At 35.0% G+C, this 14,150-nt stretch overlaps 1 protein-coding gene across 6 annotated transcripts in view; it reads left to right on the top strand.

The window, feature by feature from the left end:
- Window positions 1-14,150, top strand: part of spata7 (spermatogenesis associated 7) — a 28,679-nt gene that overhangs the window by 9,066 nt on the left and 5,463 nt on the right. For 5 of the 6 annotated variants that reach the window (XR_015512922.1, XR_015512920.1, XR_015512921.1 and 2 more), the window contains exons 6-11: window positions 2,578-2,811; window positions 5,768-5,813; window positions 8,144-8,250; window positions 9,294-9,344; window positions 9,830-9,907; window positions 9,989-10,046. Coding sequence is in view for 1 of the 6 variants with exons in the window: in XM_087290061.1 (XP_087146187.1) it covers window positions 2,578-2,811; window positions 5,768-5,813; window positions 8,144-8,250; window positions 9,294-9,344; window positions 9,830-9,907; window positions 9,989-10,046 (574 nt within the window). In the remaining 5 variants the exon portion in view is untranslated. Of the gene's footprint in view, window positions 1-2,577; window positions 2,812-5,767; window positions 5,814-8,143; window positions 8,251-9,293; window positions 9,345-9,829; window positions 9,908-9,988; window positions 10,863-12,089; window positions 13,294-14,150 lie in introns of those variants that run through there. The other variant, XR_015512923.1, reaches the window with a different exon arrangement.

The raw sequence follows: 14,150 nt of genomic DNA, 5'->3' as shown, positions 1-14,150 counted from the left end.
CATTGTTCAGTCCTCTATTGGCCGCACCCCAGACATAAGTCCTCTTTTTCCATGAATTCTCTGCACGCCAATAAAAGCATAAAAATGTTGTGCTCTGTGTTCAGTTTTAACACCTCTCTTCAGACAGGAAGTTTCTGCAGAGCTGAATTTAATTTTGGACCAGCATTCATCTACTTCTGCAAAAATGCTAATTAGTATGCACAGCATCCCACACACAACAGTAAAAGTTCAGTTAATATATGACCCGTAAGGCTGATTTATACTTCTGCATCAAACGCACATGTATGGTACGGCGCTGACGCATAGCCCTTCGCGGTGGCCGTCGGCGTCGCTGACGTGCACCTTTAAAAAAATGTAACTACACGTCGCAACGACGCGTAGCGCAAGCTCTGTGATTGGTCAGCTTGGTAGCGCTGACAAGTCTGGGCGGGACCGAGAGCCGCGTGAATCGTGCGAGCCCGATGCAGCGATTGTTTACAAGTGTGGAGTCGCGTGAAGGAGCTCCGGATGGAAAGTTTTGTTTTGTGTTTACCTCATGGTTAAAGTTGTTGCACGTCCGCCGGTTCCTGCCTCAAAATGAGCGAGTTTGAGTCACTTGTACATTCATGAAGTGTTCAGGAAAAGCAAAACAGCAGCGAAGAAACTCGACACAGAGGAGCAATAACACCTCACTGCCAACTAGCGTTTTGGAAGTGTTAATGCAGACCAACAGAGAGCGCGCAGAAGTATAAATGCACAGCTACGCGCATTGCATGCGCCGTGGGTTACGCCGATCACTTGACGCAGAAGTATAACCCAGGCTTTACATGACCAATACAAATATTTGTATGATTAAAAGAAAAAGATTATTTATAAAAAAATTATTTATATTTTCTAACATTAGTTTCCTAAGATTAGCCAAGATATTTATTTTATGAACACATTTCTATTTCGTTTTTTTAACGCTTGGAAAAATTAATCAGGATTAATCGCATCCAAAATAAAAGTTTGTTTTGACATAATATATCTGTGTATTATGTATATATAAATACTTTTTTTACTTTTGAGAAAATGTTTAGACAAGGCATACGTAATAAGGTCTTACGTAATTAAGAATAAAAGAAACACAAATTACACGTATAAGAAAAAGAAAACGAAGAATAAAAGTAATGAAAAACAGATTAAAACAGGTTTTAAAGAAATGAAAAAGAAAAGAAAGACGATAGTGTGATCTGTCGAACGTAGCACATTACTTTATTACCAGTTTATTTATATTTAGACATAAAATATAGACAGTTGAAGTCAGAATTATTAGCCCCCCTGAATTATTCGCCCCCCTCCCCCTCCCCTGTTTATTTTTTCCCCCAATTTCAGTTTAACGGAGGGAAGATTATTTCAGCACATTTCTAAACATAATAGTTTTAATAACTCATCTCTAATAACTGATTTATTTTATCTTTGCCATGATGACAGTAAATAATATTTGACTAGATATTCTTCAAGACACTTCTATACAGCTTACAGTGACATTTAAAGGCTTCACTGGTTTAATTAGGTTAACTAGGCAGGTTAGGGTAATAAGGCAAGTAATTGGCAAGTCAAATAAAATGTAAAAATTGTATATAAAATGCTGTTTTATTTTATTTTGTATTTTAAGTTTGTAATCACTTTGTATAAAAGCATTGATATCAGATATATATATATATATAAATATATATATATATATATATATATATATATATATATATATATATATATATATATATATATATATATATATATATATATATATATATATCTTTGAGTAATCTGTACAGTTAAACAGTTGTACAGTTGAAGTCAAAATTATTCGCCCTCCTGTGAATTTATTTGATCTTTTTCAAATATTTCCCAGATGTAGAGACATGGAATTTTTCACAGTATTTCCTATAATATTTTTTCATCTGGAGAAAGTCTCATTTGTTTTATTTCGGCTAGAATAAATCAGGTTTTAATTATTTAAAACCATTTTAAGGTCAATATTATTAGCCCCCTTAAGCAGTATTTGTTTTGGATAGTCAGACAGAACAAACCATCGTTATACAATAACTTGCCTAATTACCCTAACTTTACCCTAATTAACCTAGTTAAGCCTTTAAATGTCACTTTAAGCTGTATAGAAGTGTCTTGAAGAATATCTAGTCTAATTTTATTTACTGTCATCATGGCAAAGATAAAATACATCAGTTATTAGAGATGAGTTATTAAAACTATTATGTTTAGAAATGTGCTGAAACAATCTTCCCTCCATTAAACAGAAAAAACATACAGGGGTGGCTAATAATTCTTTAACTGTATATCATAAAAGATGTTTTTGTATATAATCATGTGCTTGACTGATGTGTTTTTCCACCACAGATTTAGTGCTTATTAATTTAGAAAAAAAGCGATTATTATCTTTGATAACTACTCTTATTTCAGTTCATTTTTTTCAGTGATTGTTGTTAGCTTTGTTTCGTTTAGTGTGCATTTTTAACATTTTATTTCAGTTAAAGGAGCTGTTTAGACTGATAGTTTTAGTTTCCGTTTATTATACTAACCTTGCTCCTCTTCTGACAGTCAGAGAGCGTACAGCAGTTTTCAGGATCCTGTTCAGAAGACCTACAGCGGAGACGTCCTGCAGAAACACGCTCACCGCTTCACTCCAGAGAAACCCTTCACACCCAGAACACTCAGATCTGAGCAGCAGTCCACGCTCTTACAGTATCGATATTACACTCCGCCACGCAGGAAAGCCAATGAGGAGGAGAAAAGATCCTCTAAGATGATTCGACAGGAGACTTATCACGGGAGGTAAAACCAGTGATACAAAGTAAGATGCTACTGTATATGCACTGTAAAAAGTCATTAGTTACTTTACTTAAAGGGATGGTTCACTCAAAAGTTTTAATTCTCATCATCATCATTTTCCCCAAACTTGGCTTGTTCAGTTTGAGTATTTTTTTGTTCAGTTGAACACAAAAGAAGATATTTAAAAGAATGTTGGAAACCTGTAACCATTGACTTCCATAGAATTGGTTTTTCCTACCATGGATTTCACATAGATATATACATTAGATGTCGCCTACCCTGTTGTTGTCTATTGGAAGGAATGTGTCAATAGAGCCGCCATTTTGGAACAGGGTAGCGCTCCTTTGAAATGAATGCGGGACCAAGGTACAGTGGAGGACTGTGGTCATCCAGAGCCAGAGATACACACATATACACATATATCTATGATCGGGAGTTTTCCTGGATGTTAATATGCAATTTTTTTAATTATGAAAATTATTATTTGACATCACTTTTCTACATTGATGGGTCACTGATCGCACAGGCATTCCTGACAAAAGCTTGTGTTTGTGTGTATGGAAATGTACTATTCACCCTCCCTGTTAAATTAGATCTTATCCGTGTCCTGAAACACAGCTCCTCTCCTGCTTTCACTTCTCATACTGACGGAGGGATTATATACATACTAAGATTCGTTTGTGAATGAATCTCCGTAATGAACGACTCTAGCCGGCAATAATACAAGTTTCTGGCAGCGCAGCATCTCATTGTCATATTTCTTTTGCATTGTTTGCTAATTTTATTCAACAAAACTAGCATAAGCCGAGTGTTTAGTGCGAGTTGCTGCTACTTTGTGTTATGGTGAATGCAGTAAGTGACTTTATTATCATCAATAACGTTACCTGTGTTGCACAAAAGTTCAGAACATACAAAAACATAAAAAACTAAATCTTACCTATGAAATGTTCTGCCGTTGTGCTGTTTTCTTTGTTTAATAACACTCTCTTGACTAGTGCGGTTGAATGACACTTGTCCTTGGAGCACTTTACCAATGTGGCGGCGCTATTGACGCATGCTCAGGGTCCCTATGCGATATCTAGTGTATATATCTATGTAGACTTCAGTGGTTACAGGTTTCCAACATTCTTCAGAATGTCGTCTTTTATGCTAAACAGAAAAAATAATTAGTTGACATTAAGTCAGTAAACTTGTTTCTTTAAAATAATTAAGTAAATGAACTGTATGATTGATTATGAAAATTAAGTCAATTTAACAGTCTAAAGTTATAAAGTTAACTCGCTTGTTTAAGTACAGTCAACTTGTCACTAATTGTTTTTGAGTTTTTTTATTGCTTTTAGCCATAGATATTTACACTAGATATCACATAGGGACCCTGAGCATGCGTCAATAGCGCCGCCACATTGCTACAGTGCTCCCAGGACAAATGTCATTCAACCGCACTAGTCAAGACAGTGTTATTATGTGAAGATGCGGGACTTTAGTAACGAGCAAACAAAGACAATAAAGCACAAAGGCAGAACATTTCATAGGTAAGATTAAGTTTTTTTCTGTTTTTGTATGTTCTGAGCTTTTGTGCTTATCAGGTAACGTTATTGATGATAATACAGTCACTTACTGCATTCACCATAAGGCAAAGCAGCTTCAATTTACACTAAACACTCGGCTAATGCTAGTTTTATTGAATAAAATCAGCAAACAATGCAAAAGAAATATGACAACGAGATGCTGCGCTACCAGAAACTTGTATTATTGTCGGCTCAGATGGCGCCTAACCTGTTGTTGTCTATAGGAAGGAATGCGTCAGTTGAGCCGCCATTTTGGAACAGGGTAGCGCTCCTTTGAAATGAATGCGGGACCAAGGTACAGAGGAGGACTGTGGCCATCCAAAGCCAGAGATATACACATATACACATATATCTATGATCGGGAGTTTTCCTGGATTTTAGTATGCACATTTAAATTTTTTTTTTATTATGAAAATTATAATTTTACATCACTTTTCTACATTGATGGATCAGTGACCGCACAGGCATTACTGACAAAAAGCTTGTGTTTGTGTGTATGGAAATGTACTATCCACCCTCCCTGTTAAATTTGATCTAATCCGTGTTCAGAAGCACACCTCCTCTCCTGCTTTCACTTCTCAAACTGACGGAGGGAGCGATTCGTTTGTGAATGACTCTCCATTATGTACGACTTGTTCACTAGCCGACAATAATACAAGTTTCTGGCAGCGCAGCGTCTCGTTGTCATATTTCTTTTACATTGTTTGCTGATTTTATTCAACAAAACTAGCATAAGCCGAGTGTTTAGTGCGAGTTGGTGCTACTTTGCCTTATGGTGAATGCAGTAAGTGACTGTTATCATCAATAACGTTACCTGATTAGCACAAAAGTTCAGAACATACAAAAACGTAAAAAACTGAATCTTACCTATGAAATGTTCTGCCTTTGTGCTTTGTTTTCTTTGTTTGCTCGTTACTACACCCATAGACAGATAAAGTCCCGCATCTTCACGTAATAACACTGTCTTGACTAGTGCGGTTGAATGACATTTGTCCTGGGAGCACTGTACAAATATGGCGGCGCGATTGACGCATGCTCAGGGTCCCGATGCGATATCTAGTGTATATATCTATGGTTGAGAATCCTTCAACTTTATGCAAATGAAGAGCGACTTTCTTGAGCAACAGCCAATAGGAGCACCAGTAGAACTCACGTGATCCTCTCTCAGCTCGCTCAGAGGCCTGTTGTATTCGTGCTGTATAGACCTGCATTTACAGCAGGTCGCCATCCAGAGCGGCAGGCAGCTACAAAGTCACTGCTAGTGTGAATGAGGCATAAGAGTTGCAAGTCGGCATTACTAAACTAATAGCTTTTTACAGTGTGATGTGTGAGATGGTATTAGTGGGTATCTGATCCCACAACGGGGTGCTTTTCTGTTTCTTTTTTTGCAGCACACGCTCCAAACAAGCCTCTTCTTCACAGATCGAGTCGCCACAGGCAAGTCTGAAGTATCTTTGTGCATGCTGAAATGAACATTTGTATTTGTGATTTGAAGGTTGAATTATAATCAAAGATTTCAGTGATTAAATTGGTGAAACTGTTTTGTTGACATTAGAAGATTTCTACATACAGTGGCGTAGCGCAAAATGCGGAGGCTCCCCTGCAGGGATCACTGACAGGGCCCCTAGTTGAGGGGGAGGGGGGCAACGCGGGGAAGCCTTCACAAACTTAGCAGCGATTAGGGCTGCTCGATTTTGGGAAAATCATGATCACGATTTTTTGGTCATAATTGAAATCACGATTATTCCAAATGATTATCAGTTGAAGTCAAAATTATTAGCGCTCCTGAGAATTTTTTTTTTTTATAAATTAAATAAAATAAAAAAATACATTTTTTAAAAAATGTTTAACAGAGCAAGGAATTTTAACAGTATTTCCTAATATTGTTTCTTCTGGAGAAAGCTTATTAGTTTTGTTTTGGCTAGAATAAAAGCTAATTTAAATATTTTGAAACCTCTTTTAAGGTCAATATTAGCCTATTAGCCCCTTTAGACAATATATATTTTTGACTGGGGGCGGTAAATAATGGAATAATCGTTTATCTCGATTAATGGTTTTTCATAATCGTTGGAAGCCATAATCGAAATCTGATTTTCGATTAATTGCACAGCCCTAGGAGCGATCACAAACTGAGGAGCGGTGAAGGGGACGGGATGGAGCGACAACGCGGGGAAGCCTTCACAAACTAAGGAGCGATCACAAACCGAAAGCGGCGAGAGCGTCAAAGTAGCCAGAAGTCATCCATTTTTAATGAGAACCGGCGGCGAGGAACAGCGCGGCACGTCTTCTCCTGTGTGGGCGTCGAGGAGAGTTGAAATCAAGTCAACATTATGGTATGAGCTATGACGCGGTTCGGCGGCAAGCAATCAGAATGAAGTACAGTAGTCCACCGCTTGAGAGGAGTTCAGAGAACACAGACCTGTGAACTTTTGTTCCGACCACAGTTGTTCCCAAGAGTTTGATTATTGCGGTTGTCGGATTCTCAATTATTGAAAATCGCGACGACGTGGGGCCCCCTAATCACACGGCCCCCCCGTGGTGCGTGCCCTGCGGGCCCATCAGCTACGCCCCTGTCTACATACTGTCCATGTGTGCTTTTGTTTCTTTGTATGTGCACATGTATACATTTAAAATACGTTGATTTGTTTGTCTATATGGGCATGCATTTATGAATTTATTTATGCATTTATGCATGCATTGTATCGGAATTTATTCATACATTTTGTTGACAAATTTACATTTTCTGCAAACTATCCATTTAAGCATTTGTTGTTTTGTATATGCATCTGCTTATAAATTCATAAATGCATAAACATACAATTGAAGTCAGAATTATTCACCCCCCTTTGAATTTTTTTTTTCTTTTTTTAAATATTTCCCAAATGGTGTTCAACAGAGCAAGGACATTTTCACAGTATGTCTGATAATATTTTTTCTTTTGAAGAAAGTCTTATTTGTTTTATTTCGGCTAGAATAAAAGCAGTTTTGAATTTTTTAAACACCATTTTAAGGTCAAAATTATTAGCCCCTTTACGCTATATTTTTTTCAGATAGTCTACAGAACAAACCATTACTATACAATGACTTGCCTAATTACCTTAACCACCCTAGTTCACCTAATTAACATAGTTAAGCCTTTAAATGACACTTTAAGCTGTATAGAAGTGTCTTGAAAATGATAAATTCAGGGGGGCGAATAATTCTGACTTCACCTGTACGTGTCTATAAGAGCATGCAGTTAGGAGTTTATTCTAGTGCTGTCAAATAATTAATCGTTTTCAAACTACATGTTTGTATTTGCACAATGTGTACTCACTGCGTATAAATATTGTGTAAATATAAATAAAAAGTATATATAAAACAAAATCCTAAATATTTATATGTATAATTTGTATTAAATTAAATAAACATTATGTAAATACAAGCTTTGTTGAATGCAATTAATTGCGATGACAGCAAATATATTTTTGTTTATGTGTATATATATTTATGCATTGCAGATGTATTTTTTAAATTATTTAAGAACTTATTTGTTTATTTTTCTCATATAAAGTATATGTATTCATTCATGCATTATTATGTATGCATATTTATTTATTTATTTATTTAATTTTGTTTAAATCATGAGTCGAAGTGGACAGCTGCACTTAATGAATTTGGCTGGTGAATTTCCAGAGTGTGCAAAACTGGAACAGTCAAAAAAGACAAACTGATATAAAAGCACCTACATTTTGTTAAATCTTTTGCTTTTCTTTTTATTTCTGCAGCCATTTGTTCTCGATCACGACTGGTCGGATGTAGAAACGGACTCATTCAGACTCCACAGCAAGGCGAACAGATTTAGGGATGGGGATTTTCTTCTCTCGTCCTCCAGGTAAAAGAATCATACATTTGCATATAAATTACTTGCATTACTTACAAGTAATTTATATGCAAGTATGGATTATTTTATATTTTATATTTTATTTATACAAAATGTTTATATTTATATTTTATTTATATATTATATTTTATTTTATATATTTTTTATAATTTATATGCAAGTATGACTTATTTTATATTTTATTTATACAAAATGTTTAAATTTAAATTTTATTTATATATTATATTTTATTTTATATATTTTTTATAATTTATATGCAAGTATGAATTATTTTATATTTTATATTTTATTTATACAAAATATTTATATTTATATTTTATTTATATATTATATTTTATTTTATATATTTTTTATAATTTATATGCAAGTATGAATTATTTTATATTTTATATTTTATTTATACAAAATGTTTATATTTATATTTTATTTATATATTATATTTTATTTTATATATATTTTTTATAATTTATGTGCAAGTATGGATTATTTTATATTTTATATTTCATTTATACAAAATGTTTATATTTATATATTATATTTATATATTATATTTTATTTTATTTTATTTTTTTTATAATTTATATGCAAGTATGGAAGTAAGTCAAAATTTTCAGCCCTCCTGTGATTTTTTTTTTTTTTTTCTCAAATAATTCTCCAATGATGTTCAACAGACCAAGGACATTTTCACATTTTTCCTAAAATATGTTGTTGTATTTTGGGAGAAAAAGTGGAAAGTCTTATGTTTTATTTAATTTATTTATTTACAATGTTCATACTAAACACTGAATATTTTGAAAATTAAGTAGAAAAATGATGTACTGTTATCATAGCAAATACAAACAAAAGTTATTAGAGGTTAGTTTGGTAAACTATACTGCTTACAAATGTGTTGAAAAACAGCAGGGTTAATAATTTTCACTTCAACTGTATATCATTGAAAAGATGCAAGAAAATTGAACAATATATGTATGAAACGCATGCATTTTTGCACATTTTTTATATTGATATACAATGTACTAATTCCTTTGTTTCAGGATTTCACCAGAAGGCATGAGATCTCCTATCATGAGAAAAGTCTCAGCAGAGTGAGTGTCTGAATTATATCAAATGTGCCATTTAAACTACTTACTCAGCTAATAACATAAAGAAAAGAGAGGCTTTTACAAATGATTACGTATTTGACGTGATATGAGCATGGATTAAATCTTAACAGTCATGTGTGTTCAAAATTCATCAATGTGTCTGTGTCATGCTGTGGACTTTCTGAACTTGTTTGATGTCAATATTGCACCAGAAACCAAACTGATGAACATATATATTTTTGCCCCATTTTTATTGTTATCAGACAAAGATTTTTATCTGGAGAGACTTTAAATAAGATATCTTTAAATGTGAAGATGTTTATCAAAAGTAAACCTTAAAAACTGTTTTAGATTTTTACAGGGTTCCCATGCTCCTTGAATGTACTTAAAAGTATTTGAATTTCAGACATATGGATTCAAGGCATGGAAAGTACTTAAAACCCTCACTCTAAACTTATTTTATAAATGATGTTATTTTTCCCCACCAGGGAGGAAGAATTATTGTACCTGGAGTTTATTACAGACGTGACGAATGAGATCTTAACTCAGGGCCTTTACTCCGACAGGTGCGGGACAACTTTGATTTAATATCTGCAATGAATTTTTCTCCCTGTGACTTGGTGTTTATGAAGTGTCTGTCCTCACAGAGTGCTGAAGAGGGTATTCGAACGCCACATTGATATGAACCGACAACGATTAGATGAGGTGAGCTTTTTAAAAAACACATTACCTTTAAGAGGGACCTATTATGCCCTTTTTAACATGAGTCTCTGAGGTCCCTTGAGTGTCTATGTGAAGTTTGAGCTTAAAATACCACACAGATAATTGTTTCTAACTCTCTGAAACTGACCCTTTTAGGGTTTGATCCTAAATGTGGCATTTTGGTGACTGTCGCTTTAAATTCTAATAAGATTGTGCTCTTTTTAAAAGAGGGCGGAGCTATTAATGGCTATGGCTCAGTGAGATAGTCACTAATGGGCGTGGCTTTCTCCCTCTGATGACTTGTACAAAGGGAGAATGTCAATCAAAGTGTTTCTGCAGACTGTTTTTACCATTAGAGGCTGGAGATATTCACACACTGCTGACACACAACTGTGCTTAAACCTCTTATAAATGTGATTTTTGCATAATAGGTCCTTTTTAATGCTTTTATACAAAGTAATTTCACAATATTAAAAAATAAATAAAAATGCATTTTATATATGATGTATTTTATTTACATAATTAAATATTTTAAAATATCTTTGATACTTTTTTACAAATATTTTTATATAATTCTTTTGCTATCCAAATTCAAATCATAAATTTTTTATGAAGTTGTACTCTGTCACATTATCTTTAATGCTTTTATTAAAGTGACTCATAATCATCATAATCTTAAAAAATAAGTAACTAAAACTGCTGCTTTTGTGAATAATGTTTGTTTCTTTGATGATAAATCAGCATGATTTCTGCCGGAGTCTCGTAGGATTTAATGAAGACCACAACTCTTATTATTCCACACTCAGTTATCATTAAAGGGTCACGAAACACCAAAACACATGTTTTGAGCTGTTGACAGTCGTATATGTGTCCCACACTGCTAAAAACACTATTAGGACACCTATATTTCACTAAAAAGTGTAAATTGGTTGTTTTTGCGTTATTTCAAGCAAATTCGTACTTCCTGTTTGAAACGAATTTTTGAAGCTGCGTCACGGTCATGACATCTTAGAGTGTAGTCCAGCGTGCAGACTGGACGTCTGTGCCAGAGTGAGTCTTATTACGTCTTACAGTGTGATGCATTAATGCATGAGTAAAGCTTGGTTCAAACCAATCAGCGCGCTCTATTGTGCAACTTCATTAATATTCATTACTGTCACAGTGTAGACGGCAAAGACGCCACGTTGTGTTGGCAAAACAAGCGTGAAGTGTTGCTTTTATAGTTTGCTGCAGTTAAGTTTTGTTTTCATTTTCTCTCTGTGAGAGCTCAGACTCACGCGTGGATTAACAGTGTACGCGACGCTCGACAACAATAACTTACGTGTCTAAGGAGGGTTATTGTTTACCTGAGAGCTGTTCTCATCTGCAAACGCTGAGATCCAGATTGTAGTCTCCTCTAAATAAAGACACGGCTGTAGTTGCTGGTGATTGTCCTGTCTCTACAGATTTGGTAAGTGAGCGACCAGTGCTCTTTGTTTATTCAGTTGGTATTTTATTCGTATCAAACAAACTATTGCACCGAGTGCAATAGTTAGCACTAACAGTTACAACCAAACTATAACCTCGTGTTGGATTTTGTGACCGGAATTACACACGTGGCTTTCTGACGCTACCTGCCGTGTGTATCTAAGTTCTTAGGGAAATGCTGAGTTTTTTTTTCTCTCATTCGCCGTGCGGTATCAAACATTGCATGAAAAATACACGCTTAGAGCAGCGCCTCGAATTAAATATCACGTTTGTCGGGAGGGGCATGAATGAATTCCCTGAATGAAAGAGCCAAACTGCAGTTAAAGTCCACCATTTAATAATTTGGCAAATAATTCGACTACAGATGTCCATGTAAACACAGTCACATTGTCCGCTGTGGTTGTGTGTTTTGACTCTGAAATTCAGCGCGCCCAAATAGACACTCCCACACCAAGCCTCTTTTCTTCCTCCGACACTCCCCCCTAAACAGAGCTGGACACGCCCACTTTTCTGACTTTTTCCAAAGTAGAGGTGTGAAAACACCTTGCTGAAACGAGGGGGTTTCATGGCCCTTTAAAGGGCCATGAAACCCTCCGTTTCAGCAGGGTGTTTTCACACCTTTAGTTTGGAAAAAGTCAGGAAGGTGGGTGTGTCTAGCTCTGTTTAGGTGGGAGTGTCGGGGGAGGGAAAAAGGGAAGGATTTGAATAAAAATGGGAGTTTCAGTTTAGGCACGCGCTGATTTTCAACGAGGCAAAACAAACACACACGCAGGGGAGAAAGACAGTGACTGTTGTTAAATGACAGTGGAATGTTTGACACCGCACATCGTATAAGAGAAAAAACATCTGCATTTCTCGTAACTCAGATGCACTCGGTAGGTCAGAAAGCCGTGTGTGTGTGTAGACTATCCTGTCACAAAATGTGGCGAAAATTCAACAAGATGGTCGGTAATAGTTTGATTGTAGTGTTTACATGTTTACACTCTGAGAGCAGCATTTACAGCGGATCTTTCAGTCCATAATATTGTAGTGATGTTAACGTACTGTAAACTAAGTAACTTAGAAATCATTTTGATTAAGGTATATCTTAAAACACTGAAAGAGTACTGCTGACGATACAAACTAACTTTGCCTCTGAATAAACCAACAAAGACCACTGGTCGCTCGCTTACCAAATCTGTAGCGACAGGACAATCAACACCAACTGGAGCCGCGTCTTTATTAAAAGGAGACGAGCAGCAAATCCGGATTTCACCTTTTCCAGATGAGAAAAGCTCTCGAGTAAAAAATGTTCCATACAAACGTATTTCTGCCGCGTGTCGCGTGCACTGTAATCCACACGTGAGTCCAGCTGCGCTCTCATAGCTGGAAAAGGAATACAAAACCTTTGTTGCAGCACATTATAAAAGCAACACTGACGACCCGTATCTCCTAACAGTTCTTCTTCTCCCACTTGTTTTGGCAACACAACGTGTCGTCTCTATGCTGGCTGAACACTTTTATACTCTTTTATAGGCTTTTATACTCACTGCGTTCGCCGTTGTGATATTCTTTAAAACGACAGGGGGTGGTCAAAAGAAACCCACCGTAAAATCTGACGGATAAACAGAGAAGTAGTTCATTCAATACTTTTAAACTAATTATTTTGTATTGTTTTTGATACATTACTATAATGATTATAAGCATTTTTATAACCATTCAAGATTTTTGAATCAAACTTTGATGTATCACTTGCTTTTGTTCATATCTCAGACGGTTTATTACAATATTAATCACAAGAAAACATGAGTTGCTCTACAAATATATTTTTATTATAGCAAGAATAAAAACAAAAAAAGTACACTTACTAAAAAAAACTGATTTCTATTTTTTTTTTTTACATTTAGCCCAATCCACAACCATATACGTCAGTGTGACACCTATACTGGTGGAAAAAGATATTCAGTAATTGTGTACCTCTCCACTTTTGGCATAAACAAACTTATCCCTCAGGTTTTTCCAAACTTTTTAACATAAACTTTCCTCCTTTCTCACTGCTGTTGCTATTTCTAGCAAATAATTATTGGTCTTCCCTTGCTTTTGTTCATATCTCAGACAGTTATACCTATTACAATTTATTAAAATAATAATGACAACAGAACATGAGTTGCTCTACAAATAAATGTTTTATTAACTCAAAAATAAAAGCAAAAAAAGCACACTTACAAAAAAATACAGATGTTTTTTTTAGATTTAGCCCACTCCACAAATCGCACATTACTGTCTGGCTAGTTTCTGTCCTCTTCTTATTCTAAAAAGGCAGTGATGGCCCAACATTACAGATCATTATCACCAATAAAGCCTAGAGAAACAGGCCATCAGTATATCTATTCCTTTCCAGTTATCAAAAAATAATTTTGTGACTTCATTATAGTTTTGTAAATATTAAATTGTTTTTAATACAAAATTACACAAAATACATCAGTGTAAAACCTATGACTGGTGGAAAAACTTATTCTGTAATTGTGTACATTTTGCCATGGCCTCTTTTGGTTTTAATAAACTTATTCTTCAGGTTTTTTCAAACCTTTTAACAAAAACTTTCTCCTTTCCCATGGCTGCTGCAATTTATAGCCAATGTTTATTGATTGTCTGGTTATC

The sequence above is a fragment of the Danio rerio genome, chromosome 17, assembly GCF_052040795.2.
Source record: "Danio rerio strain M-AB ecotype USA chromosome 17, GRCz13ab, whole genome shotgun sequence".
Taxonomy (NCBI): domain Eukaryota; kingdom Metazoa; phylum Chordata; class Actinopteri; order Cypriniformes; family Danionidae; genus Danio; species Danio rerio.
Note: the sequence above shows the minus strand (reverse complement) of the source record. Positions and strands in the feature narration are given on the sequence as shown.